Raw genomic sequence first — 22,460 nt, 5'->3', positions numbered from 1 at the left:
AGGAAGCGATTTTGCCAGATATAGGGAAATAAAGCTCTATTACTTTGGACCAGTGTTAGTTTCATTAGCTATTGGACTTAGTTCTGCCATGGACTTACATGATACTTTTTTTACTCCTTTGCATTATTGCACACATGCAACTTACTTCTGGATGGTTGCTATTTAAGTAATAGCAATGAAAGAAAAAATTGGGAACTGGAAATAATAAATTACTAGTAAAATCTTTTCTTCTAACAGAGAGAAGGAGAAAAGGATCATCGGGTACGTTTGGCAGTTGGAAATGGCATACGGAGTGACGTATGGAGAGAATTTTTAGACAGATTTGGAAACATTAAGATGTGTGAGCTTTATGGAGCTACTGAAGGAAACATTTGTTTCATGAATCACACTGGGAAAATTGGATCAGTTGGGAGAGCGAATTTCCTTCACAAAGTAAGTAAAATATTTTCTTTACAAAAGAAATATATTGAGATCTGCTAACCTCTCCTCTAGACGTTGTGCTTGTAAATTATGCTAAATATTATCACCTTTTTTTTAATTTGAGAACTTCTATAAATAACATAGTGGCCTCTAGATGAACTGTGGTGCCATAGACTATGAAAACCTCAATTATCTCCCATCTTTTCCCCCTGTCATATGGGAATAATAATAGTTAGTTCTTTTGTTCAGTTTTCAAATTTAATGATATAATGTATAAACAAGCATAGGTCCCATATATATTAATTTGACTCCATTTTCTGTTTTTAAGCCACTATTTCTACTTTCCATTCATTTTTATATCACTCAAAAATTATATGTAGGCTTCTAATATATGGTTTCCTTAAAAACTATGTCAAGATATCACTAAAATTTTTAAAGTAGCCAAAAAATTACCTTCTTAGGAGTAAAAGACAGCTAATTTCTCAATAGCAACCATGGAAGACAAAATATAGTGGACAGATATCTTCAACTTGTTTGGAGGAAATAATTATCAAAATAGAATTTATATTCAACAATAATATTTTTAAATAATAAAAATGAAAATTTTTAAAAAGTATCAAAATTTATATAACCTCAAGGGGAGATAAACAAATCCAGAATCATAGTAGAATATTTTATTTTAGCTCTTTACTATTTGATAGAACATGCAAAAAGTTTTTTCAATGACATAGTGTATTAGAATAATACAATAACTAAACTATTTGAACTAATGAACATATATAGGACACTGCATTTAAAAACTGCAGAATATCCATTATTTTTAAGCGTTTATCACACATTCACAAAGATTACAGGACTACATGGGGAATTCCAGCAAATTTCATAAGCTTGAGTATATATGGATTATGTTCTCTGACCACAGTTTAATTAAGATAGAAATGTTTAAAATAACAGCTAGATCATCTCCTATATATTTGGAAATGAAACATCTCTAAATTTCTGAGTCAACGAAAAAAATCATAATAGAAAAATAGAAATAGAAAATAATTTAAGCTGAATCATAATGAAAATGTTACATTTCAAAGCTCAGATAAGAATAGCTGAAAATTAGTGAGCTAAATATCCATTTCTGTAAGTTAATTTTAAAAAACAACTAAAATAAACTCAAAAAGTATAAAAGGAAGGAAGTAATAAAAAGCATAATTTAAAAAAGTAAAAAGAAACATTTAGTGAGGATTATCAAAAGTGATAAAAGTATAATTTTTAAAGAGTAAAGAAATAGATTCAAAGCTGGTATAAATTGCCCTAATGTTTGAAACTTAAAGAAGGTACAAACTATTTTTATAATGCGTTTTATGGGACTGTGAGGGTCTTGTTGACATTTCAGAAATACATGTGTGTTGCGAACAAAAATAATTGGGGGAAAGTAAGTGCTGATATTACCGAGTATTATTACATTCTTTACAGTTAATTTTCTCAATGGATTGCAGTGGTTCCGTTAAAAATTTGGTATTCATAATTAAAGCTTTTTGGTGAAGCTGAGTCATTCCTAAGTAATCATGTAATAGGAATACAATGAAGATTTATATTTTGTATTACTGGCTTGACCTCATTATAATTTTCTAATATCTTAAAGTCCCTGTCAGACTGTTATAATGTCCATAATGCAGGAAGTTATGATTGTCTCCAATTTATTTGGGCAACTTCTGATTTTTTTTTCTTTTTTTTTTTTTTTCAGTTTAAAATGAAAAAAAAGTATGCAATGTCATATGAATTCTAGTCTTTTATCATTTCATTTACATGTTGTTTCATCACATAGCAGGTAATCAGAAAAAAAATTGGACCAATAACTGTTTCATAACTATGTGAGGAGATTTAAGTGCGTCTCTCAAAAATTTAAACTTATTGGAGGCTTACACTTACCATCTGAGAGAGGAATCAGCCTCTAAATGGAGATAGGATGTTAAAACTGAAAGAAAAAGATGAAGCAGCAACAGAGTTCCTCTAACCCAAATGTCCTTCTTCTGTGCTATGCTTACTATTTAAATGCATGAAACTGAAGGGAGGTGTGTCCCATATACGCCCCCAAAGCAAAAAATATAAAAAATTTAGTGACAGTGCATTTGAGAGACAAATCCAAGTAAAAATTGGGGACTGCCGTCTCCTTTTCTATGCCCAGTAATAATAATTGGGAAGGAACAAACATGAAATCCATAGAGGAAATAAAACTTGAAAGAAAGGGAGAAAATGAATTTAAATAAAAAACAGCTAAAAATATATGAATGAATATCAAAATAATAAGTCCCCCCAAATGGCCAGAAAATGTTTAGAACAACAATTTCCCATAGGTTCAAAAAATTGTAATAATATTCTCTTTAAACATAAGAGCTCAAAGGAAAATGCAAGGAAATCATAGATCAACAAATGGAGTTGGAAAGTAGGCATGCTCAACCCAAAGGAAAAAGAATAAAAGGGAAAAATGAAAATATTACAGAGTTGAACACCACACTGAAGAACTTAAAAATAAACAGGACTGAAAACATTGTTAGCAAGATGGATGGGATTAAGGAGTCACACAGATGTAAAGAATAAGCAAATAATAATATAAAATAAATTAAAAAGGTAAATTTTGAAAGCATAGACAATGATCTGACATGTGCTTCATTCATGTTCTGGTAGAAGAAAACAAATCAAAGTGAAAAAAACTATTTGAAACCTAATAGAAGAAAACTTCCTGAAAATAAAGATTTGAATCTTTAGCAAAAGAGCACATTATGTTCCGGGGGAAAAAATATGGTACAGAATGATCATCAGGAAATATATATATTCTGGTGAAATTACTGAACGTAAGTTGAAGAACCATAAGAAGATGCTAAGGCAGAAAAAGCAAAAGATGTACAAAGTATATGGTGAAGATGGGAAATGTCTCAGGCATCTTTCAAAACAAAAACATTACACTCAGTGCCCCCCCAAAAAGAGCGTAATGTTTTCACCTAAGAATTTTAGTTCTAACAAACTTGTCCTACAAGTCCAAGGCAACAAAGTAGTGTTCTCAAACTTTTAAGAAATCAGAGAATATAATTCCCATGTACTTACAGGAATATACTACTTCTTTATATTCATTGAATGAAAAATTCTAGTGAACCTGAAGATAAAGCAGTTTAGAAATTGAAGGAACCACCTTCAGTTGAAAGGTTTGCTTGAATCCACTTAAATATAGAGGATTGAAAGGCTCTGAATTATGTTTATAGATCAAATGGAAGTATAAATCCTGACACTATAAAACTACTTACAACTAAAAAAAATGAGAATTGTGTGGGAGGAGAGAAGAAGGTATAAGTATTGATTATCTCATCTTTTATGGTGGTAAATCCATAGATACAAAGTAAAGATAAAGTATGAGACTTATTAAAAAGGTTCCTTTTGCTCACATTTGTATAAACTTTTTTTATTGTCTTAAAGTAGGCATCTTTTAGAGACTAAGAAATTTAGCCAACTGTGAAGTTAAAAAACAGTTCACGTGGGACCACCTTCACATCTAACATCAGTTGCAGCTTGGGAGTCCCTAAGACCACCTTTAAGTTTGATAATTCACTGGAAGGAACACAAAACTCACCAAAAGCCATATAATAGTTACAGTTTATTACACCTAAAGGATATAGATTAACATCAGTCAAGGGAAGGAACGTCAGTCAAGGGAAGGCCAGGGTAGAATCCAGGAGGGTACCAAATGCAAGGCTTCCAGTCGTCCTCTCCTGTGAAGTCAGGAGGATATTACTCTCCTGGAATTGATGTGTGACAATACATGGAGTATTGCCAACTCAGGAAGCTCACCCAGCCTTGATGTCCAGAGTCTTTTGCGGGGGCTCAATCTTTTAAATCTATTTGGCTGCCTCTGTGGTCAACCTCCACCTCCAGTCCCTCAGGAGGTCAAGCTGGGTGACCCAAAGCCCCAACCCTGCATAACATTATTGGCATGGCTCAGAGACCCACTCTCAATCATAGAGTTACTATCTGGTTGCCCAAGGTCCTTAGGCAAATAAAAAGTCCTGTCCCTCATGACATTGTGAGAGATTATCTCCCAGAAGCTGAGAGCAAAGGCCAGGCCTCTAATTAAATTTGTGGTTAAAGTTAAATTCTTTGACCCCATAGGGACTGGTATCTGTTATGCTAAACACACATTTTAGTTTAACTTTGGTTCCATTTTCTTTTGTTAAATTCAAGAAAATTTAAATTGATTGCATTTACTAGAATGGTGTGGTTTCATTTTTCATAAATTATTTTACTAATCAGTTTCATACCTTTCCCTCTATTGATTTAAATGCATTTGTAATGATTGTTCATCAAATGACTTTCTTTATATATATTTATAATGTTTCCAGTATGCCTGACACAAGTGAGCACAGTGAACAAAACGCACATAAATTCCTGCCCATGTGCAGGTCATGCTCTATTGAGGAAGACAGAAAACAGACGAGATCAATAAATAAAATACAGTCTATAGCACATACTCATTAGTGCAAAAGAGGAAAATTAAACAGGGAAAGGAGATTGTGTGTATGTGCATGTGTATTGGGAGGCGTTTTTTGAAATTTTAGATAGAATGGCCAGGGATCACTTTGTATTGAGAATATATTACACCATGTTAAGAATGGTTTACTTTTGGTTAAAATTTGGGGAAATTTAACTTTTTCTTCTTATTTTTCTGTTTTACTTGATTTTTAAAAAATGATTATTTTTTAAATACGAGTCTGCAAACCATTCAGAAAACTATTCTGTTGCATAATAGTGCATCCTAGAAATGAGTATTCATAATGTCCCAAGTCTATGTAATATTACATGTTACTATAGGTATATAAATGTATATTTATGATAGGGAGAGAGATGATAAGTTTATGAGTGTGTGTGTTTGTATATTTTAAGGGTCTTCTGTTTAAGGAAACAGAGAAACCACCCTTTACCTATGGTGAGGGATAAATGAGCCTGTACTGTATAGGTCAAAGCAATGTAGTATAACGCTGAGGCAAAAAAATCCTGAATTCGAATCACTGTACCTAGGGCTCTAGCTCCAGCTCTGCCACTACTTGACTTTTTGACTTTGACAAGTCACTTTCTTCTGGATTCAAAGTCTACTCATTTATTTATAGAGGAAATAATTTTTGTGTTCCCTTTCTAACTTCTAAATTTACAAATCTGAATATGCAAAAGCATACAGGTATGTGTGGGAACTCCAAGGGCCAGTGTGCACAGTCACATAGATGTATGCTGTACAGTTCTGGGGACCCATTTGTCTAGACTGTTACAAATGAGAACCCCTGCAGCTGTGTTCTGGCCATGTATACCTCTTCCCATACCTATACCTGTATGTGTATGTATACTATACATTTAGGAGATATTGAAGTGTGGCATCTGTTTCTTTATTTGTGTTATTGTAACATAACCGTTTTTGTAACCTCATGGGTCCTCTTGAAGGCAGGAAAAAAAATAGAAATCCTTCTAGCTGAGACTTAATGCTCTGATCCAGGCTACTTCTAGAAGGTGCTGTGATATATTTAAATTTCATTTGTATTATAAAATTACTCAATTTCTGACCATCAAGTCCCCTGTATCTGATAACAGGCACACTGAACAGTGATTTGGTGTGGAATGAATCTTACCCATGCGTGTGGTTGCCAAATTAATGTAAAAGAAATAATGTTAAAGATGATATTACCAGTTGCTGGGCAAATTTTTCAAAATATAAAGCATGTTAAAACACAAGAGAGTAATAAACAGGACTCTGTTCTAGTTTGGCCGAAATGATAAATGCAGTTCCGGAACCTCTGGAATCTTTCTTTTGACCAGTCATTAGGCAAGTAGCCAATATCCTGTTAGCCCAATTACAGACAAAGACCAACAAGATGCAAGCTTGCATTTTAATAAGAATCTTTATGTCAAGAGTAACAGTTTTTTTGTTTTGCTGTCTCTTTCATTGGCCCTCATCTTAAAATAGGATAATATTAATTTCTACCTTATAGGGTTTTTGATGATTAAATTAAAAGCTCTTAGCACAGTGACTGAGACACAGTAAGTACTCAATCAATATTAGTTGCTCTCAGACTTCCCTGGTGGCACAGTGGTTAAGAATCTGCCCGTGAATGCAGGGGATACGGGTTCAATCCCTGATCCGGGAAGATCCCACATGCTGCAGAGCAACTAAGCTCGTGTGCCACAACTACTGAGCCTGTGCTCTAGAGCCCATGAGGCACAACTACTGAAGCCTGAGCGCCTAGAGCCTGTGCTCCACGGCAAGAGAAGCCATCTCAATGAGAAGCCCGCACACCGCAACAAAGAGTAGCCCCCATTGCCCCAACTAGAGAAAGCCTACATGCAGCAATGAAGACCCAATACAGCCAAAAATAATAAATAAATAAATTTATTATATATATATATATATTAGTTGCTCTCATTTGTATTTTAATTCAAACAATGAATTGTGATTGTAGTTACATGCTGACTTTCCTGAGATGTTTGTTTAGTCTTTGATAATAAATTATACTATTACATTTATCTCATTAATTTGATTCATATTTTCCCATTTGTTCTTTATTTGTTTCTCTCCTTCTCCTCATGCTCCTCCTTCTCTCTTTCTCTCCTTTGTTTGTCCTTCCTAATTATTTTTTCTCACTTCATTTTATCACCTCCATTTTACTTTAGTATGTGCTGGTTCAGCTTAATAAGATTGCTTGTTTAATTGATTGGGAAAACCTCAATTTTCTTATGCATGAAATGAAGGAGTTGGATTGAACCAACCTGCAGTTCTCTCCCAGGGTCAGATTTTGAGGATCTGTGAATCTGCATGACATGGTAATATGAACGTTACAAGAGCAGAGGAGCTGGAACTATTGGGGGTCAAGGAGAGATGTCCAATTAGCTTGTTTCCTGATGTGATGAGGATGTTCCAACAAATTTCCATCTTACACCACAACTGTGTACAGAAGTACTGAGGGTTAGTTTAAGGACATTAAGTTGAAAGGCCTGGGGAAAAGGTCTAAGTAAGTGACAAAAACAAGTACTTTTGAGGCATCTAGTCCCTTTACAAGGGATGGTAAGTTAAAATACACAACACAATCCTTGCATTCACATAGTTGACATTTTAGTTCTATTAAAACTTTCCATTTCAAGGGATGTTTGAAAGATTGCAAAAAAGAGAAGGCAAGAAAGTGTCCTCTTAACTATAGTTAGCAGAGTATGGATTTCGTGCAGGGATTGCTTCCTGGTACTCAAATTAGGGGAGTTCCCTGGCTGTCCAGTGGTTAACATTTTGATCCCTGGTCGGGGAGCTAAGATCCCACATGCCTCGGGGCCAGAAAACCAAAACATAAAACAGAAGCAATATTGTAACAGATTCAATAAAGACTTTAAAAAATGGTCCACATCAAAAAAAAGAAAAAACTTAAAAAGAAAAGATTAGAATTAGTAAGGCTTTTCTAAGGTAAGGTGCAACATAAAAGAAGTGAAAGTAAATGCCAGTACATGAGCGCTGGTTACTAACACCTTCAGTTTTGATTTTTAAATATTTATTTAACTTTTTACCAGGAAAGCTTACTTGTTTTAATAAATCCACATTCTAATTCTGTATTTCAATTGACTGAGATTTAAATCTACTACCAGGAGATGTCATTGCACAAATAAATAACTAAATCTTGTTTTTGTTTCATTCTGTTTTTTGCAGCTTTTTTTCGCTTTTGACTTGATAAAGTATGATTTTCAGAAAGATGAACCCATTAGAAATGAACACAGCTGGTGTAGTCGTGTGAAAAAAGGTAAGATTCTTGTATTTGAAGATGTCTCCTCAGGCAAAGTTCTTGAATTTCTCTTTAATTACTGAATTTAGAAGAGAAAGAGTGGTTATTTCTAATATGTGACTTATTTGGAATTTTAATTCAGGTAGAATGGTTTAATTATTAGAAGTTAGAGGCCCCACATGGGTCACTCAGATGGTAATTACGAAAATTTAAAAGTGATTACTGTGGGCTTATAGTTCTCTTAATCCACCACTCTTACAGTGGCATATGTCTGATGTCCTGTACCACCAAGATATAATATAAAAATGCATGGCAATTTATGATTCTACGTATAGTGGAAAGTGAGACAGACTTGGATTCAAATGTGGGCTCTCACACTTAGAAACTGTCCAACTTTGGGTAGGTCACTCAACCTGTCTGAGTCTCATTTTCTTCATAGGCAGAGTAGAGGTAGCAGTGTTTCTTTCGGGAAGTGATTGTTGATAGTTTAATGAGATGATGTATACAGAGCCCTCCTGAGGGCCTGTCATGTGGCCAGTTACCTCCCTCCCTTTCTCTTCTTCCTCCCACTCCCCCTCCACCAGGCTAGTCTTTCTCATAGTTTTGGGTTAGAAATTTTAATGAAAGCAAGTGCCCCAGTTAACGTGCGGCTGCATATTATCAATCTAGAACATTAAATGTAGAGATGTGCCCTTAGAATTGGTTTGAGATCCAGTCTGAAAGAATCAGGCCCAAGTTACTTTTTACTGCCTCAGAATATGTTTAAACTACATTTCAGAGATGACTTCAAATATGGAGATAAAGGTCACAGACCCGGGTTTCTTTGTTTTGGTTTTGGGGTTTTGGTTGTTTTCCTGGTAGCTGAAAGATTGGACAAAAATATAAGCCTTGTCTTTTAAAAAGCAAATTTCCCAATCCTCTGAATTTCAAGAGCATTTATCAAATATCTTTCTCTAATTCAACTCTATAGACAGCATCTAAGAAAAAAGTCACTTCTAAGGAGATTGTAAAGAACTTTATTTAAACACTCTTTTCTAGTGTGTTTTATTTATTACAATTACAATAATATCTGATATTGGAACTTGAATCCCAGAACTGCTCATGCAACCTCAGGGTTTTTCAAAAACAGATTGTCCCCAAATATCTGCTTTACAATTTTGTAATTCTCATTATGGATTGCTCAATTTTATTTTACATTAAAGCATTGTGTCTTTAATAAAGTATGCCTGGGAGGGAAAGATAAGTATACACTCTGACCTTTTTAAGCATTTGCAATAATTAATTTGTCAGTGAAGAAACTATCACCTGTGTCCTGAAGAAGAAAAATAAAGAACATAAATTTTAAGGGAAATATAAGAGGCTTAGAAAATTCTGAAATGTATATAGGGGATGTAGATGGATGGGATATGCGAGGGAGGACAGCCTTTGGAGTCAGATGGACCTGGTTAAAAACATTCCAACTTCAACATTTTGCAGCTGTGTAATATTGGGCAAATTACTTTTTCTTCCTCAATTTCACTTGTAAAAAGAATACAATATGAGGCCCTGTCTTACAGGTTTGTGATGAGGATGAGATGGGATACATATGTAAAGTGCTCAGAATAGTGACGGGTACCCAGAGAGTGCTCAATAAGTGTAACAATGGCAGTGATTATGCTAACGATGCTAATGATGGTGTCCGTGATGACAGTGACAGTGAGGGGTCCCTGCTGAGTCAGGGCAGGCTAGTTTTGGCCAGTGGTATGTGTGCCCTTGGAACCCATAATGTCCAGAGGAGTGGGAGCAATAAGAATGGAAAAGAGAGTGTTAAAATGACATAAATCGCTTTAGAGTTTGCTGGAATACAGCCTTATCTAACCCATCACATAGATGTTAGTTTTCTTCACAGTGACCAAAACAAGTCAGCAATGGCCTTGAAATCTTCTGGGGAAGTGATTGCTGGTCCCCTTTGTCTTCTACTCTTAGTAGTTTTTTACCTTGTTGATAGCTGGGCAGTATCTTGATTAACTTGAAAAAGTCCGATTAAAAATTATTTTAAATAATGTGTCTAAATGTAATTAAAATGAATAAATTTCATGGCTTATCTCCTGTCCATTGAGGATTTCCAGAGTAACATTCCAGAGGAATAAAACATATTCTTAAGCTTCTAATAACATATGTATTAAATCAGAGATAATATTGTACAGAAAAATCATAGGGACTTGAATTTGAGTTCTAGGTCCATTCCTTTTTATCTGTTGGACTTTGCTAACATACTTCCTTCTTCTGGACCCTAGTGCCTTCCCTGTGAAATTGGGATTATAATGATCAATTTCAAAAGATTTCTTTGAAAAATTAATAAGGTGACAGTTGCATTTCTCTTGGGGCTTGCTCCATAGTAAGTGCCCAATAAATAAATATTGCTACCATCATAATCTTATTTAAAATTATTATTGTAGTTGTTATTTATATAATTATCATTATTATCAGTGTTAGAATCTACATCTTCAAAAAAAGTAGCCATTGCTGTATCCACCCAGGATGTAAAATAAATTTAATATTCCTTTCTTTATATTCAATTTCCTTTTTCTTAGTTTTTCCAAAGTGATTTGTGCTTTGGCAGTCCGTGAAATGGTGTTAGATTTAGGCACCCAGAGTAATTGATGTCAAATATAATAAAAATAAGTTCAGAGGAAAGTAATATAAGCTACACTGGATGTGTTGGTCATATGTAACTTAGGTACATGCATGGTGTGTGTAATAATAGTTTTAATCAAATCACTGAAAATACCTCTCTCCCAGGGGAACCTGGACTTCTCATTTCTCCAGTGAATGCAAAGAATCCCTTCTTTGGCTATGCTGGAAATAGGAAGCAAACAGAAAAGAAATTGCTTTGTGATGTTTTTAAGAAGGGAGATGTTTACTTTAACACTGGAGATTTAATGGTCCAAGACCAGGAGAATTTCCTTTATTTTTGGGACCGTATTGGAGACACTTTCAGGTATGAAATAGCGTCGGTTGCAAAGCTTGCTCCATGATTGTGAACCCTGCTCTGAGTGAGGCTCTGTGGAAACATTATACACCACCTGCTGCCTACCTTCAGGGAACGGAGAGCTTTTATCTCAATAATGTCTCCCAGTTTAAAAATTCACTGCCCATCTGTTTCTAGATTGAAACATAAGTTACATTTTGATGTCATTTTTGTAATTATCTTAACGAATCTTTTGGGTCCAAATCAGTGAGCTCCTTTTTTTTTAGCATATGATACAGGCAGGCTGATGTGAAGTCTAAATGGTAGGGTTAAAACAGAAAACCAATTTAATCAAATATGGTCTAATTCTTGACCTAATGGCAAAAATAGTCAAACAGCAAAATTTCCCTTTCTTATATTTGCTTTTTTAATTCCTTAGGGTTATTTTAGGCTTATGAATTTATTTTGCTTTACTAATCAATGACGATAGAACAGTAGAGGACAGACAGTAGACAGTCCAAAAACGTTGAATGAATAAATGAATTATATTTCCTCACCTTCTTTGTGTCATGTTAGGAGGTCACCTTATGTAAAATCTTTTTTTTTTTTTTTTGTGGTACGCGGGCCTTTCACTGTTGTGGCCTCTCCCGTTGCGGAGCACAGGCTCTGGACGCGCAGGCTCAGCGGCCATGGCTCACGGGCCCAGCCGCTCCGTGGCATGTGGGATCTTCCCGGACCGGGGCATGAACCCGTGTCCCCTGCATAGGCAGGCGGACTCTCAACCACTGCGCCACCAGGGAAGCCCGTCAATTCATTTTAATTAAAACATTCATATGCACTAAAAGAGCCAAAGGGGTTAATTCCTAGAAATTAAAGGGGGTCAGTACACCAAAAGACAACTATAGCTTTCCTTTCAGTTTTTTCTATCATTAGAGATAGAGAATGCTTTCTTTGTACTTCACTGTTATTATATTACAAAACAAAGAGGGATTTATTGTTATCTTATTTTTTATGACATATTAAAAAAAACCTTTTACAGTAGCAGTTGATACCAATGAGACACAGATAATGTAATTTTAAATAAAAAACAGATACTGATGTAATTTTAAATAAAAAATAGATACCGACTTTGTTGACTTCTCAAAAAAGTTCTTCCTTAGAAATGTTTTTCATTTTGAAAACTGCCATTATTTTTTATTATTAGGTGCTTGCACAGAGCCAAATGCAAGACACTAAAACTTAAAGCTGGGCACCTCATTCTTCAAGTATAGGTAACTAACTGGAACTTGTTCTTTGTTTAGATGGAAAGGGGAAAATATTGCAACCACAGAGGTTGCCGATATTGTTGGAATGTTGGATTTCATACAGGACACAAATGTCTATGGTGTGGCTGTACCAGGTATGAATATGTTTCAGGTTTGGAAATGGTTCTCAGAATGTGCCACTTTCCTTTCACTTTACAACAATTTTATTAATTCAGCATTTCATTTTTCACATATTAAAATAAATATCTTAGTTTTGGGTGGCAAGTAATGTCCTAGACCAAGCTAGCAAACTTCATGGTCACACCAGGGGAAAGGTACCCACTGCATTTTAATGTATGTGTGTATTTCTAAGCAGATCTTGAAAACTCTGATCAGTGACTCACTGCTAGAATATTTACAGCTTTTCAATGGTCTATTATTTTTCTCTTGATGACTAGAGTTTATACATACTACTAAATAGGAACATGTTCTAATTTAAATGTTTAATAACACTGACTTGTAGTTAAGTTGAATCTTTTTCAGAAATTATTTTAAAATGTGGTTGGCCTCATTTATCGTTATAAATATGCCTATGAGGATTGTCTCACATTGGTGAAAATGGCAAAGAAAAGTGACCAACTTGAAATCACAGGACAGCTATTCCCCTTTACTGCCTTTTTTTTTTAAACAAATGACAGTATTTTCCAATTAATGTTTGTAGGTGCAGGGGACACTGAGTGTGGGAATGTTTGGATAGGGGGGCAAAGAAAGAGGATATTAACTCTAATAGACAGGTACTGGGTGCTGGGAAAATGCTACAAGAGATTCCAAAGCCCTGGAAAAAAGGTGGCATGATAAACAGTAAGCAATCTGTGGAATTAGTTGTGGAAATACCCGCCTCTAGTTTCTTAACTTGAATATATTGAATAATACCCTTTATTTTTTGCATTGATGCTTAACATGGACATTTCTCTAAAATATATTTGCCTTTAAAAAATGTTTCCTCTTAATATTTTATAATAATAGTGGCAGGATGCATATTATGGGTCACTTATGGTGTTTTCTATTCCATCTATTTTAAAATGTTTCTGTAGTGTAAACAATTAAACATAGACTCTGTACTTCCTTTCTCCTAAATCATTTCTAGGGAGTAAATCATATGCCCGGAAAGACCCGCTCATTTATGCTACTGTTGCATTGTTATTACTGCAATGGATGTAATGTCTATATTTGTAACAATTAGTGTGTAATTAACTGGATTTTTTAAAAAGTTCACCTACCACTTGTAAAACTGATGTTATTACAAACTTTTTTTTTCAGATTATGAAGGAAAAGCAGGAATGGCTTCTATAACTTTAAAACCAAATATGTCTTTAGACTTGGAAAAAGTTTATGAACAAGTTGTAACATTTTTACCGGCTTATGCCTGCCCACAATTTTTAAGAATTCAGGTAATTTTACCTACCCATAAAATTTAAGACCAGGAATCTGGAGATGGTTTAGTTATAAAATAATATTTACCGCTTAGATAATAGGTGCATTTTATTTTTATTAGAAAATTTCAAGAACAGTGAAAAGCATTGGGATGCTAATTTATGCCATATTTGAAGCCTAATTGTAGAAGGGAGGACAATAAAATGCTAGGAAGTCTTTGTCGTCGTCTTACTTGTTGCTCTCCTCTTCAATCAGATAAATGAGGGTCCCAGTGATGGTGGCAAGCAAACCCAAATCTTAGACATGCCTTCATGCTTTGTGAAGACATTTGGTGCTGTGTACCTAAAATTAGGTTCCACCAAGCTAACATCAAAGTGTCTGCAGGATGTGTGTAGACCCTCAGGGCAATTGGCTTTAAGCAATTTTGCCTTTAATTTTTTGTTTGTTTGTTTTTGCGGTACGCAGACCTCTCACTGTTGTGGCCTTTCCCGTTGCGGAGCACAGGCTCCGGACATGCAGGCTCAGCAGCCATGGCTCACGGGCCCAGCCGCTCCGCGGCATGTGGGATCTTCCCGGACCGGGGCACGAACCCGTGTACCCTGCATCAGCAGGTGGACTCTCAACCACTGCACCACCAGGGAAGCCCCTGCCTTTAATCTTTTAGCTTCATTCTGTCCAGTCTCCTTCGGGGACCTTATATTTTGCAGGAATTCTGAACTCACTGGTTTTGAGAGTTGGGCTTTCTCTTGTTAGGCTGCTGGAGTAAAGTCCAATAAAAAGGAAACAAAATTTCTCAGCTCCTGGGTAACTCTACCTGCTCATTTATCCAGCCATTTATTCATTTAATATTGTGCCTCAAATATAATTTCCCAAAGCTAGTCCTCATCATCTCTTAACATCCAATCACATAGAACTTTTCTGGATATGTTTGTCATATCACTGTTACATCCCTGATAGAGCAATAGCTGACTTAATATTCTTTTTTAAAGCATTTGCTGGGTAATCCTTGTGGCCAAGTCACTGCTTGGCCAATGAGACACATCATCTAAACTGTCATAAATACATATTCCATTTACATAATATTTTAAGAGCTTTTACATATATTGTCTCATTATTTTCATAGCAGTCCTCTGAAATAACAAAGGTAGCTACATATGAAAAAGAAGTAACATGGTTTTAATTGAAATTTTTGAAATAATTGTAGATTCACCTGCATTTGTAAGAAATAATACAGAGAGATCCTGTGTAAATGATTACAAACAGGATATTGACATTGATACAATCCACTCATCTTATTAAAATTTCCTGTTTTACTTGTACTCATTTGTGTGTATGTGTGTATTAAGCTCTATACATTTTTATTACCTGTGTAGCTTCATGTATCAATGACCATAGTCAAGATATGGACAATTCCACCACCACAAGGCTCCCTCACGTTACCCTTTTATAACCACACCCAGCTCCCTCCTGCCCCTCCCATCTTGCCCCAGAAAGAATGGATTTTAATTCTTAGTAGAGTAGAAAGTTGATGGATCAAACAATATTTTAAACATTTTCCTCCAAGGGCAACTTAAAATTCACTGTCGTTAAGCAGAAGAAATATTTTGTCACAGGACTCCTCTGTAAGATTAAATCAGTCTTGTACAAATTTAGAAAATATTTTAGGATCATTAAACACCTACAAGAACTTGGCCCATGAGTGTTACGTTTATTACAGTATTTACTATAGTTAGCACTATGAATGACACTTAGTTGGCACTAAAAGTATTATTATTATTATTTTTTTTTAAAAGATGTTGGGGTAGGAGTTTATTAATTAATTTATTTTTGCTGTGTTGGGTCTTCATTTCTGTGTGAGGGCTTTCTCTAGTTGTGGCAAGTGGGGGCCACTCTTCATCGCAGTGCGCGAGCCTCTCACTATCGCGGCCTCTCTTGTTGTAGACCACAGGCTCCAGATGCGCAGGCTCAGCAGTTGTGGCTCATGGACCTAGCTGCTCCACAGCATGTGGGATCCTCCCAGACCAGGGCTCGAACCCGTGTCCCCTGCATTAGCAGGCAGATTCTCAACCACTGCGCCACCAGGGAAGCCCCGGCTCTAAAATTATTTAATGAATTATAATAAATGATCTGATATAAGCAATGCAAACATATAAGTTACTTCTGACAAAATGAATAAGACAACTATCTTATTAAAGATCTGTTTAGCACAAATTTAAAAAGGATTCTTTTTAGCAATAAATTTACAAAAAATTTTTAAATGTGATATTACTGAGTATGGCTGAGATGAAATTAAACTGGTCCTTTCATTTTGCTTCTGGGAACACAAATTGTTATCATCTCTCTTGAAAATAAGTTGGTAAATATGTGATCGTGCTCTTAGAATTTGCATATATTTTGATTTAGTAATTTCATTTCCAGAAATTTACCCTTAGGACATAATTAAAGATGTACAAATGTTATATATAAAATGTTATTATTTATGTAGTAAAATTTTTTAATATTCTCTATATAAGTTCAAGAATAAGAGTAAGGTTAATTAACATATATAATTAGATGAGATCCTATGAAACCATTAAAAAGTGCCATTTTGATGAAAATTACCTAACCTGGAGAAACATACCAGGTTAATTTTTTTTTTTTAAAGAAGGCAGACTGTCAAATTGTATAATGTGAACTAATTTTTTTAAAAAGAGAAAAGAATATGTGTTTTTACACAGTTACATCTCATTCTGTGATGACAGTGTTGGGTAGAGGATGAGAGCAGGGAAGAAGGTTCAAAGAGAGGTTGACTTAGTTGCATTCGTTTGGAAGGATGCATAAAAATGGCCAAACTATTCATAGAACCTTGTATGGACCCTGCATGTCATCTGACTTAAAACAAGGTTGCTTCCCTATGCCTGAAACTACCACAGAGATAATATCCTTGTCTCCTTTAAATTTCTTAAAGCAAAGATTCTTAAACTTTCTCGATTCATAACGTCTTTAGTGTCTTAGTAATTAATTCATGGCACTCTTGGGCCAAAACAAATACCTAAACATTCATTTATTCAGTACTTAGGGCAAAGCAAAATAACTATTTAGGTCTAATAAATTAGTTGCTGTTTGAAAAAATAATGCATATAAATGGAAAGAAAAATGATTTTATTTCATATTTAAATAACCACATGTATTAAGGAGATGTAAGTTGGGCATTGCACAGCTCCTCAAATGTTGGAATGAGATTGTGCTGAACAGGGCCAGACTAATTCCATAGTCCACCTTGACTTTTGGTTATACCTGCTTTTTATCATAGCAACCACCAAAAACCCTGTTTCTCAAAGATGTGACATCATTGAAAACAATGTATCATAAACTAATATTGAAACTGAACTACCTTGACCAAGTAGTTGGTAGTGTGACAACAGATGTCACTGGGTTTACCTTGAAAATTTTAAATATCCTATGGGGACTCTGGCAATTCACTGAGGTACTATGAGGCACCTCAGTGCATAGTTTGGGAACCCAAGTTTTAGATCATTCCTTACCCCCTCTGGTTCTTGCAGTATTCTGCCTTATGGAATAGATTGCTGTCTTTTATAGCTTTTACCTTCTTGCCGTCTAGTAGCATTCTTAGTACATAATATTGCCTTGACATTGGATTGAAGAGATAAACTTATATGTTTTAGACATATTTGTAATCAGTTATTAACTATATTCATAATTCTTACATGTTGAATGAAGCTCACAGGAAAATCAAGGTAAAGATTTAAATGTTCTAAAGAGCATTTTAAAATTTCTAATATTAAATTATTAGTAGTGAAAATAGAGATGGTCACTGGATATAAAAATGCTTTCATTAAATATTATAGTCTATATTGTTGAATATTTTATTTGTATATTATACATAATATTGACTGACTCCACTAATCCTGGTCACTGTTTTATAGGAAAAGATGGAAACAACAGGAACATTCAAACTACAGAAATTTCGGTTGGTGGAAGAAGGATTTAGTCCACTGAAAATTTCTGATCCACTTTACTTCATGGATAAGTTGAAAAAATCATACATTCCATTGACCAAAGAAATTTATGATCAGATAGTATTAGGGAAGATTAAACTTTAAGCTTTTTTATATATGGGATTTTCCTATGCTGCTTAGGAGAAGTGAAAGGGAGAGTATGTGATTCTTTAATATGAAATGGGGAGAGGGAACTGACATTAAGCATGTGCTATATTTCCTTAACATGCAACAAGTTTTCTTTAATTAAGTACTAAATTTAATTTGTTTTAATTGATAACAAACTTTGGGTGATTATTCTTTTTACCTATTTGGGATTCAGTGCATAAGTAAATATCTGCCTTAAAGTTTTTAAATAATTAATAAGTGGTTAACAATTTAGACATCTGCTAAAAATTTACTTATTAATAATTAAATTTTCTAGTTTTGAGTAAAGGGTTAAATTTTAATCAAATATTTGATTTTTATGTGCCCTGTCCTATAACTCAATAAAACCATCTTTATTAATATGAGTTTTGAAGTTTTGTTTTGATGTTTTTAATTGTAAATATTCATTCAAAGGAAGGTAACTAACTAAATGCATGCACTCCTGTCTCCCTTATCCTAAAATCACATTAAGATGCTAGAAGAAATGTAAAAATATGAAACAACAAAGCACAAAAACTGGTAAGCCCAAAGCATTTAGGAATTTTTGGAAGATACATAAATGGGATCAAATTGATGCTAAAATCCAACAGAGCTGTAGGAACCACTAATAATACAGGGAAAGAATAGACTAGACTAGGACCCATGTGTTAACACTAAGATCAGAGGCATAAAGGCTTTGAGTGTGAACAGGTTTTTGAGTAGTTAACTGGGAAGTGTATCATAAAGATAGTGTAATAAGCACAATGGTACTTATCTCCATGTGGAAGCACCAGCCTCCAGTGTTTGCCTCAAGCCAAAAACATATAAGAGACTCTCTTACCAAAGTGAGCTAACTTCCATGGGAGGGGGTGGTGGAGTTGGACTAAGAAGCAGAGTAGGGGACAATGACGACTGCATCAGCCTAAGTGGGCCTCCATTTTCAAGTGGTTTCTGGATGTTGCCGTGGGAGCTGCAGTCGTCTCAGACCCGATCGGTGGCGGCAGCTCGTGTGTGCGCTCCTGCCGTGTTCTGGATCGAGCGGCAGCGGCAAGACCTGGCAGGGTGAACCAGTGTCAGCTTGGCCTCTTCGCTCACCTGGACCCTGCCCCTGGGCTAAGTCGTCAACATGAGCGGCAACAACTTGGATGCGAACGACGAGTTTGATGAGCAGTTGTGAATGCAAGAATTGTATGGAGACACCAAGGACTGTGATACCCAGAAAGATCCCAGTGGAGAAACCAATTCTTTCAGGCAGCAGCTGACTGACACCCCGTATGAATGGGACCTGGACAAGAAGGCTTGGTTCTGCAAGATCACTGAAGATTTTATTGCTACATATCAGGCCAATTATGGATTTTCTAATGATGGTGCATCTAGTTCTACTGCGAGTGTCCAAGATGTCAGTGCTAGGACTACAGAAGAACCTCTGCAAAGCAAAACTCCCAAACCCAGTTATCCCAAAAAGAGGGGAGAAAAAAGAAAGGCTAAATCAGGATGGTTTCATGTTGAAGACAGAAATACAAATGTATATGTGTCTGATATGCCTCCAGACATTACAGTGGATGAATTTATACAGCTCATATCCAAGTTGTGCATTATTATGAGAGATCTTCAAACAAGAATTTAAGGTCAAGCTTTACAAAGATAATCAAGGAAATCTTAAAGGAGATGGACTTTGCTGTTATTTGAAGAGAGAATCTGTGGATCTCGCATTAAAACTTTTGGATGAAGATGAAATTAGAGACTACAAATTACATATGGAGGTGGCAAAGTTTCAACTGAAAGGGGAATATGACACCTCAAAGAAGAAGAAGAAGTGCAAAGACTACAAGAAAAAGTTGTCTATGCAACAAAAGCCGTTGGATTGGAGACCTGAGAGAAGAGCTGGCCCAGCCTGAATACACCACGAGCAAGTTGTCATCATCAAAAATACGTTTCATCATATGGATTTTGAGGATGATCCACTGGTGCCAAACGAGATCAGAGAAGACCTTCAAGTAGAGTGTTCAAAGTTTGGACAAATTAGGAAGCTCCTTCTCTTTGATAGGCACCCTCATGGTGTGGCCTCTGTGTCCTATAGGGACCCGGAGGAAGCTGGTTATTGTATTCAAACCCTCAATGGAATGTGGTTTGGTGGCCATCAAATCACTGCCCAAGTGTGTGATGGGACTACAGATTATCAGGTGGAGGAGACCACAAGAGAAAGGGAGGAAAGGCTGAGAGGATGGGAGGCTTTCCTCAATACTCCTGAGGCCAACAGAGGCCTTCAGCTTTCAAATTCCTTCTGTGCTCCAGAAGGGTGGGGCCTTCTAGAGTTAGGCATTTTTCAGAGCACCCTGGCACATCTCAAATGAATGTTCAAGAAGCCACAACTGAAATGGCATTTGAAGAACTTATAGATGAAAAGAAGTTTGAAAAAACAGAAGATAGGGGAGAAGATGAAGAAGCTGCTTCTGAAAAAGATGCTAAAAGAAGTGGCCCTGAAAAAGAGGCTGAAGAAGGCTGTCCCCAAAAAGAATCTGAAGAGAGCTGCCTCGAAAGAGACTTGAGGAAGGCTGTCCCAAAAGAGAGCGTGAAGAAGACTTCTCCAACGGAGAGTCCAGAGAAGGCAGCCCCGAGATGTAGCATGAAGAGGGTAGTCCTAAAAAAGAGTCGAAAGAGAATGGCCCTGAATGAGAGTCCAAAAAGAAGAGACCCAAAACGGATCCTGATGAGAATGGCCTTGAGCAGGAGTCTGAGGAGGAGGCCAGCCCCCAAAAGGCAGCTGAAGACAGCAGCTCAGAACAAGGGTCTGAAGAGTGCTCAGAAAAGCAATTTGAAGATGACTCTGAAAAAGAGTTAAAAGAGAACGGCCTTGAGAAAGGTTTTGAGGAAGAGGGCTCTGAAAAGGAATTTAATGAAAACATTTCTGAAAAAGAGTTAGAAGAAAATGACTCTGAAAAATCAGAATTCAAAGATGACAGCTCCAGGAAAGTGTTTGATGAAGAAGGCTCTGAGAAGGAATTTGACGAAGAGTCAGATGAGAAGGAAGAAACATGAAAAAGTATTTGATGATGAGTCGGATGAAAAAGAGGACAAAGAAGATACATAAGAAAAGGGGCTGGGAGATGCAAATGAAAAGAACGAAGAAGATGATGCAGATGAAAAGGTGTTTGAAGATTCAGATGGAAAAGAAGATGAGGAAGATGTAGATGTAAAGGAAGATGAAGACATAGATGAAAAGATGTTCAAAGATGAAGATTCCAACGAGAAGTTGTTTGATGACAATTCCAGTGACAAGTTGTTTGAAGATTCTGATGAGAGAGGGACTGCAGGTGGTTTAGGGAATGTTAAGGAGGAAGGGCCTCTGTCCACAGGCAGCAGCTTTGTCCTCAGTAGTGATGATGATGATGATGATGCTGTTTAATTCCTTAAACTTGCTTTGTAGGGCAATTCCTCCATCTCCATTTTGCCTCTGCTCCAGGGTAATTACTAGTAGTGTTACATGAACGTGTGCCTAGAGGTAGGATGCCATCAGATTAATGCAGTGAAATGTTCATGGCTACTTGTACTTAACAATTTTAAATATATGTGAATTGGCTGTTCAATTCAAACTTCATAGCGTAATACAAGTCAACTGGATCCTTGCCCTTTGTCAAATTTGTTAAGCGCATGCAGAATAATATTTTTAAAGTATTCTGATTGAAGTTTGTGATATTCAAAAATAAAAAATAAGTTGTTAATATGAAAAAAAAAGGAGGAAGTAGAGTAGGACCCAGCAGCAAACTCCTTTGCCCATAAACCTAATTCTCTGTACAACCAGAAGGAAAGTTGACTTTGCCATGTTGCCTCCACATGCTAAAAAGTTTATTTTGGTGGGAAGAGAAGTTGCAGATAGTTCCTTTTTGTCATTGTTAGGAAAACATGTGTTATAAAGTTAAAACATTTTTTAAATGTAAAGATTAACCATAAGTAGCATAGAAATAAAAGGTCACACTTTCAAATGAAAAAAAAATGAAAGAGAAATAATATCAGTTTTGCAAAAATCTGTAATTTTAAGAGAAAGAAATTTTTTAAATGAATAGAAATGGAAAAAGTTAAATAAATCTAAGGATATCCATGTTACCACTATATAAATGAGAATGGATTAATTGTCTTTATTAAAAAGTATTAAGTAAATGAAGAAATTGGCATTTAATTTTTATATTGATGATCTGGCTGTTCTTTACCTTTCCCATTAAAAAACTGTTTTGCCTTTATATTTTTAATTTAGATTAAAATGCTATAAATCTGAATGAACATTTTTTACTAATTCATAGCTCTTTAAAATCTCTGGAGACTAGATTGGGAGACAAGGTTGTGGAGTAGAAGGACACAAGCTCACCTCTTCTTGCAGAAACACCAAAATCAAAATTAAATGCTGAAAACCATCAACAAAAAACACTGGAGCCTACCAAAAAAAGGTACCATACATCCAAAGACAAGGAAGAAACCACAATGAGACTGTAAGAGGGGTGCAATC

The 22,460-nt window shown here is 35.6% G+C and overlaps 1 protein-coding gene and 1 pseudogene across 6 annotated transcripts in view; both read left to right on the top strand.

Annotated features, from left to right (window-relative positions):
• Positions 1-18,345, top strand: part of SLC27A6 (solute carrier family 27 member 6) — a 64,152-nt gene extending 45,807 nt beyond the window's left edge. For 4 of the 6 annotated variants that reach the window (XM_060006954.1, XM_060006956.1, XM_060006957.1 and 1 more), the window contains 6 exons: positions 238-432; positions 8,135-8,225; positions 10,989-11,187; positions 12,459-12,556; positions 13,722-13,852; positions 17,762-18,345. In XM_060006954.1, coding sequence (XP_059862937.1) covers positions 238-432; positions 8,135-8,225; positions 10,989-11,187; positions 12,459-12,556; positions 13,722-13,852; positions 17,762-17,938 — 891 coding nt within the window. In that variant the 3' untranslated portion in view covers positions 17,939-18,345. The remainder of the gene's footprint in view (positions 1-237; positions 433-8,134; positions 8,226-10,988; positions 11,188-12,458; positions 12,557-13,721; positions 13,853-17,761) is intronic. The other 2 variants (XM_060006955.1, XM_060006958.1) reach the window with 2 other exon arrangements.
• A 740-nt stretch (positions 18,346-19,085) lies between these two features.
• LOC132422110 (17S U2 SnRNP complex component HTATSF1-like) lies at positions 19,086-21,825 on the top strand (annotated as a pseudogene).
• The last annotated feature ends 635 nt before the right edge of the window (positions 21,826-22,460 follow it).

Source organism: Delphinus delphis, chromosome 3, assembly GCF_949987515.2.
Source record: "Delphinus delphis chromosome 3, mDelDel1.2, whole genome shotgun sequence".
NCBI classification, from domain to species: Eukaryota; Metazoa; Chordata; class Mammalia; order Artiodactyla; family Delphinidae; genus Delphinus; species Delphinus delphis.
Note: the sequence above shows the minus strand (reverse complement) of the source record. Positions and strands in the feature narration are given on the sequence as shown.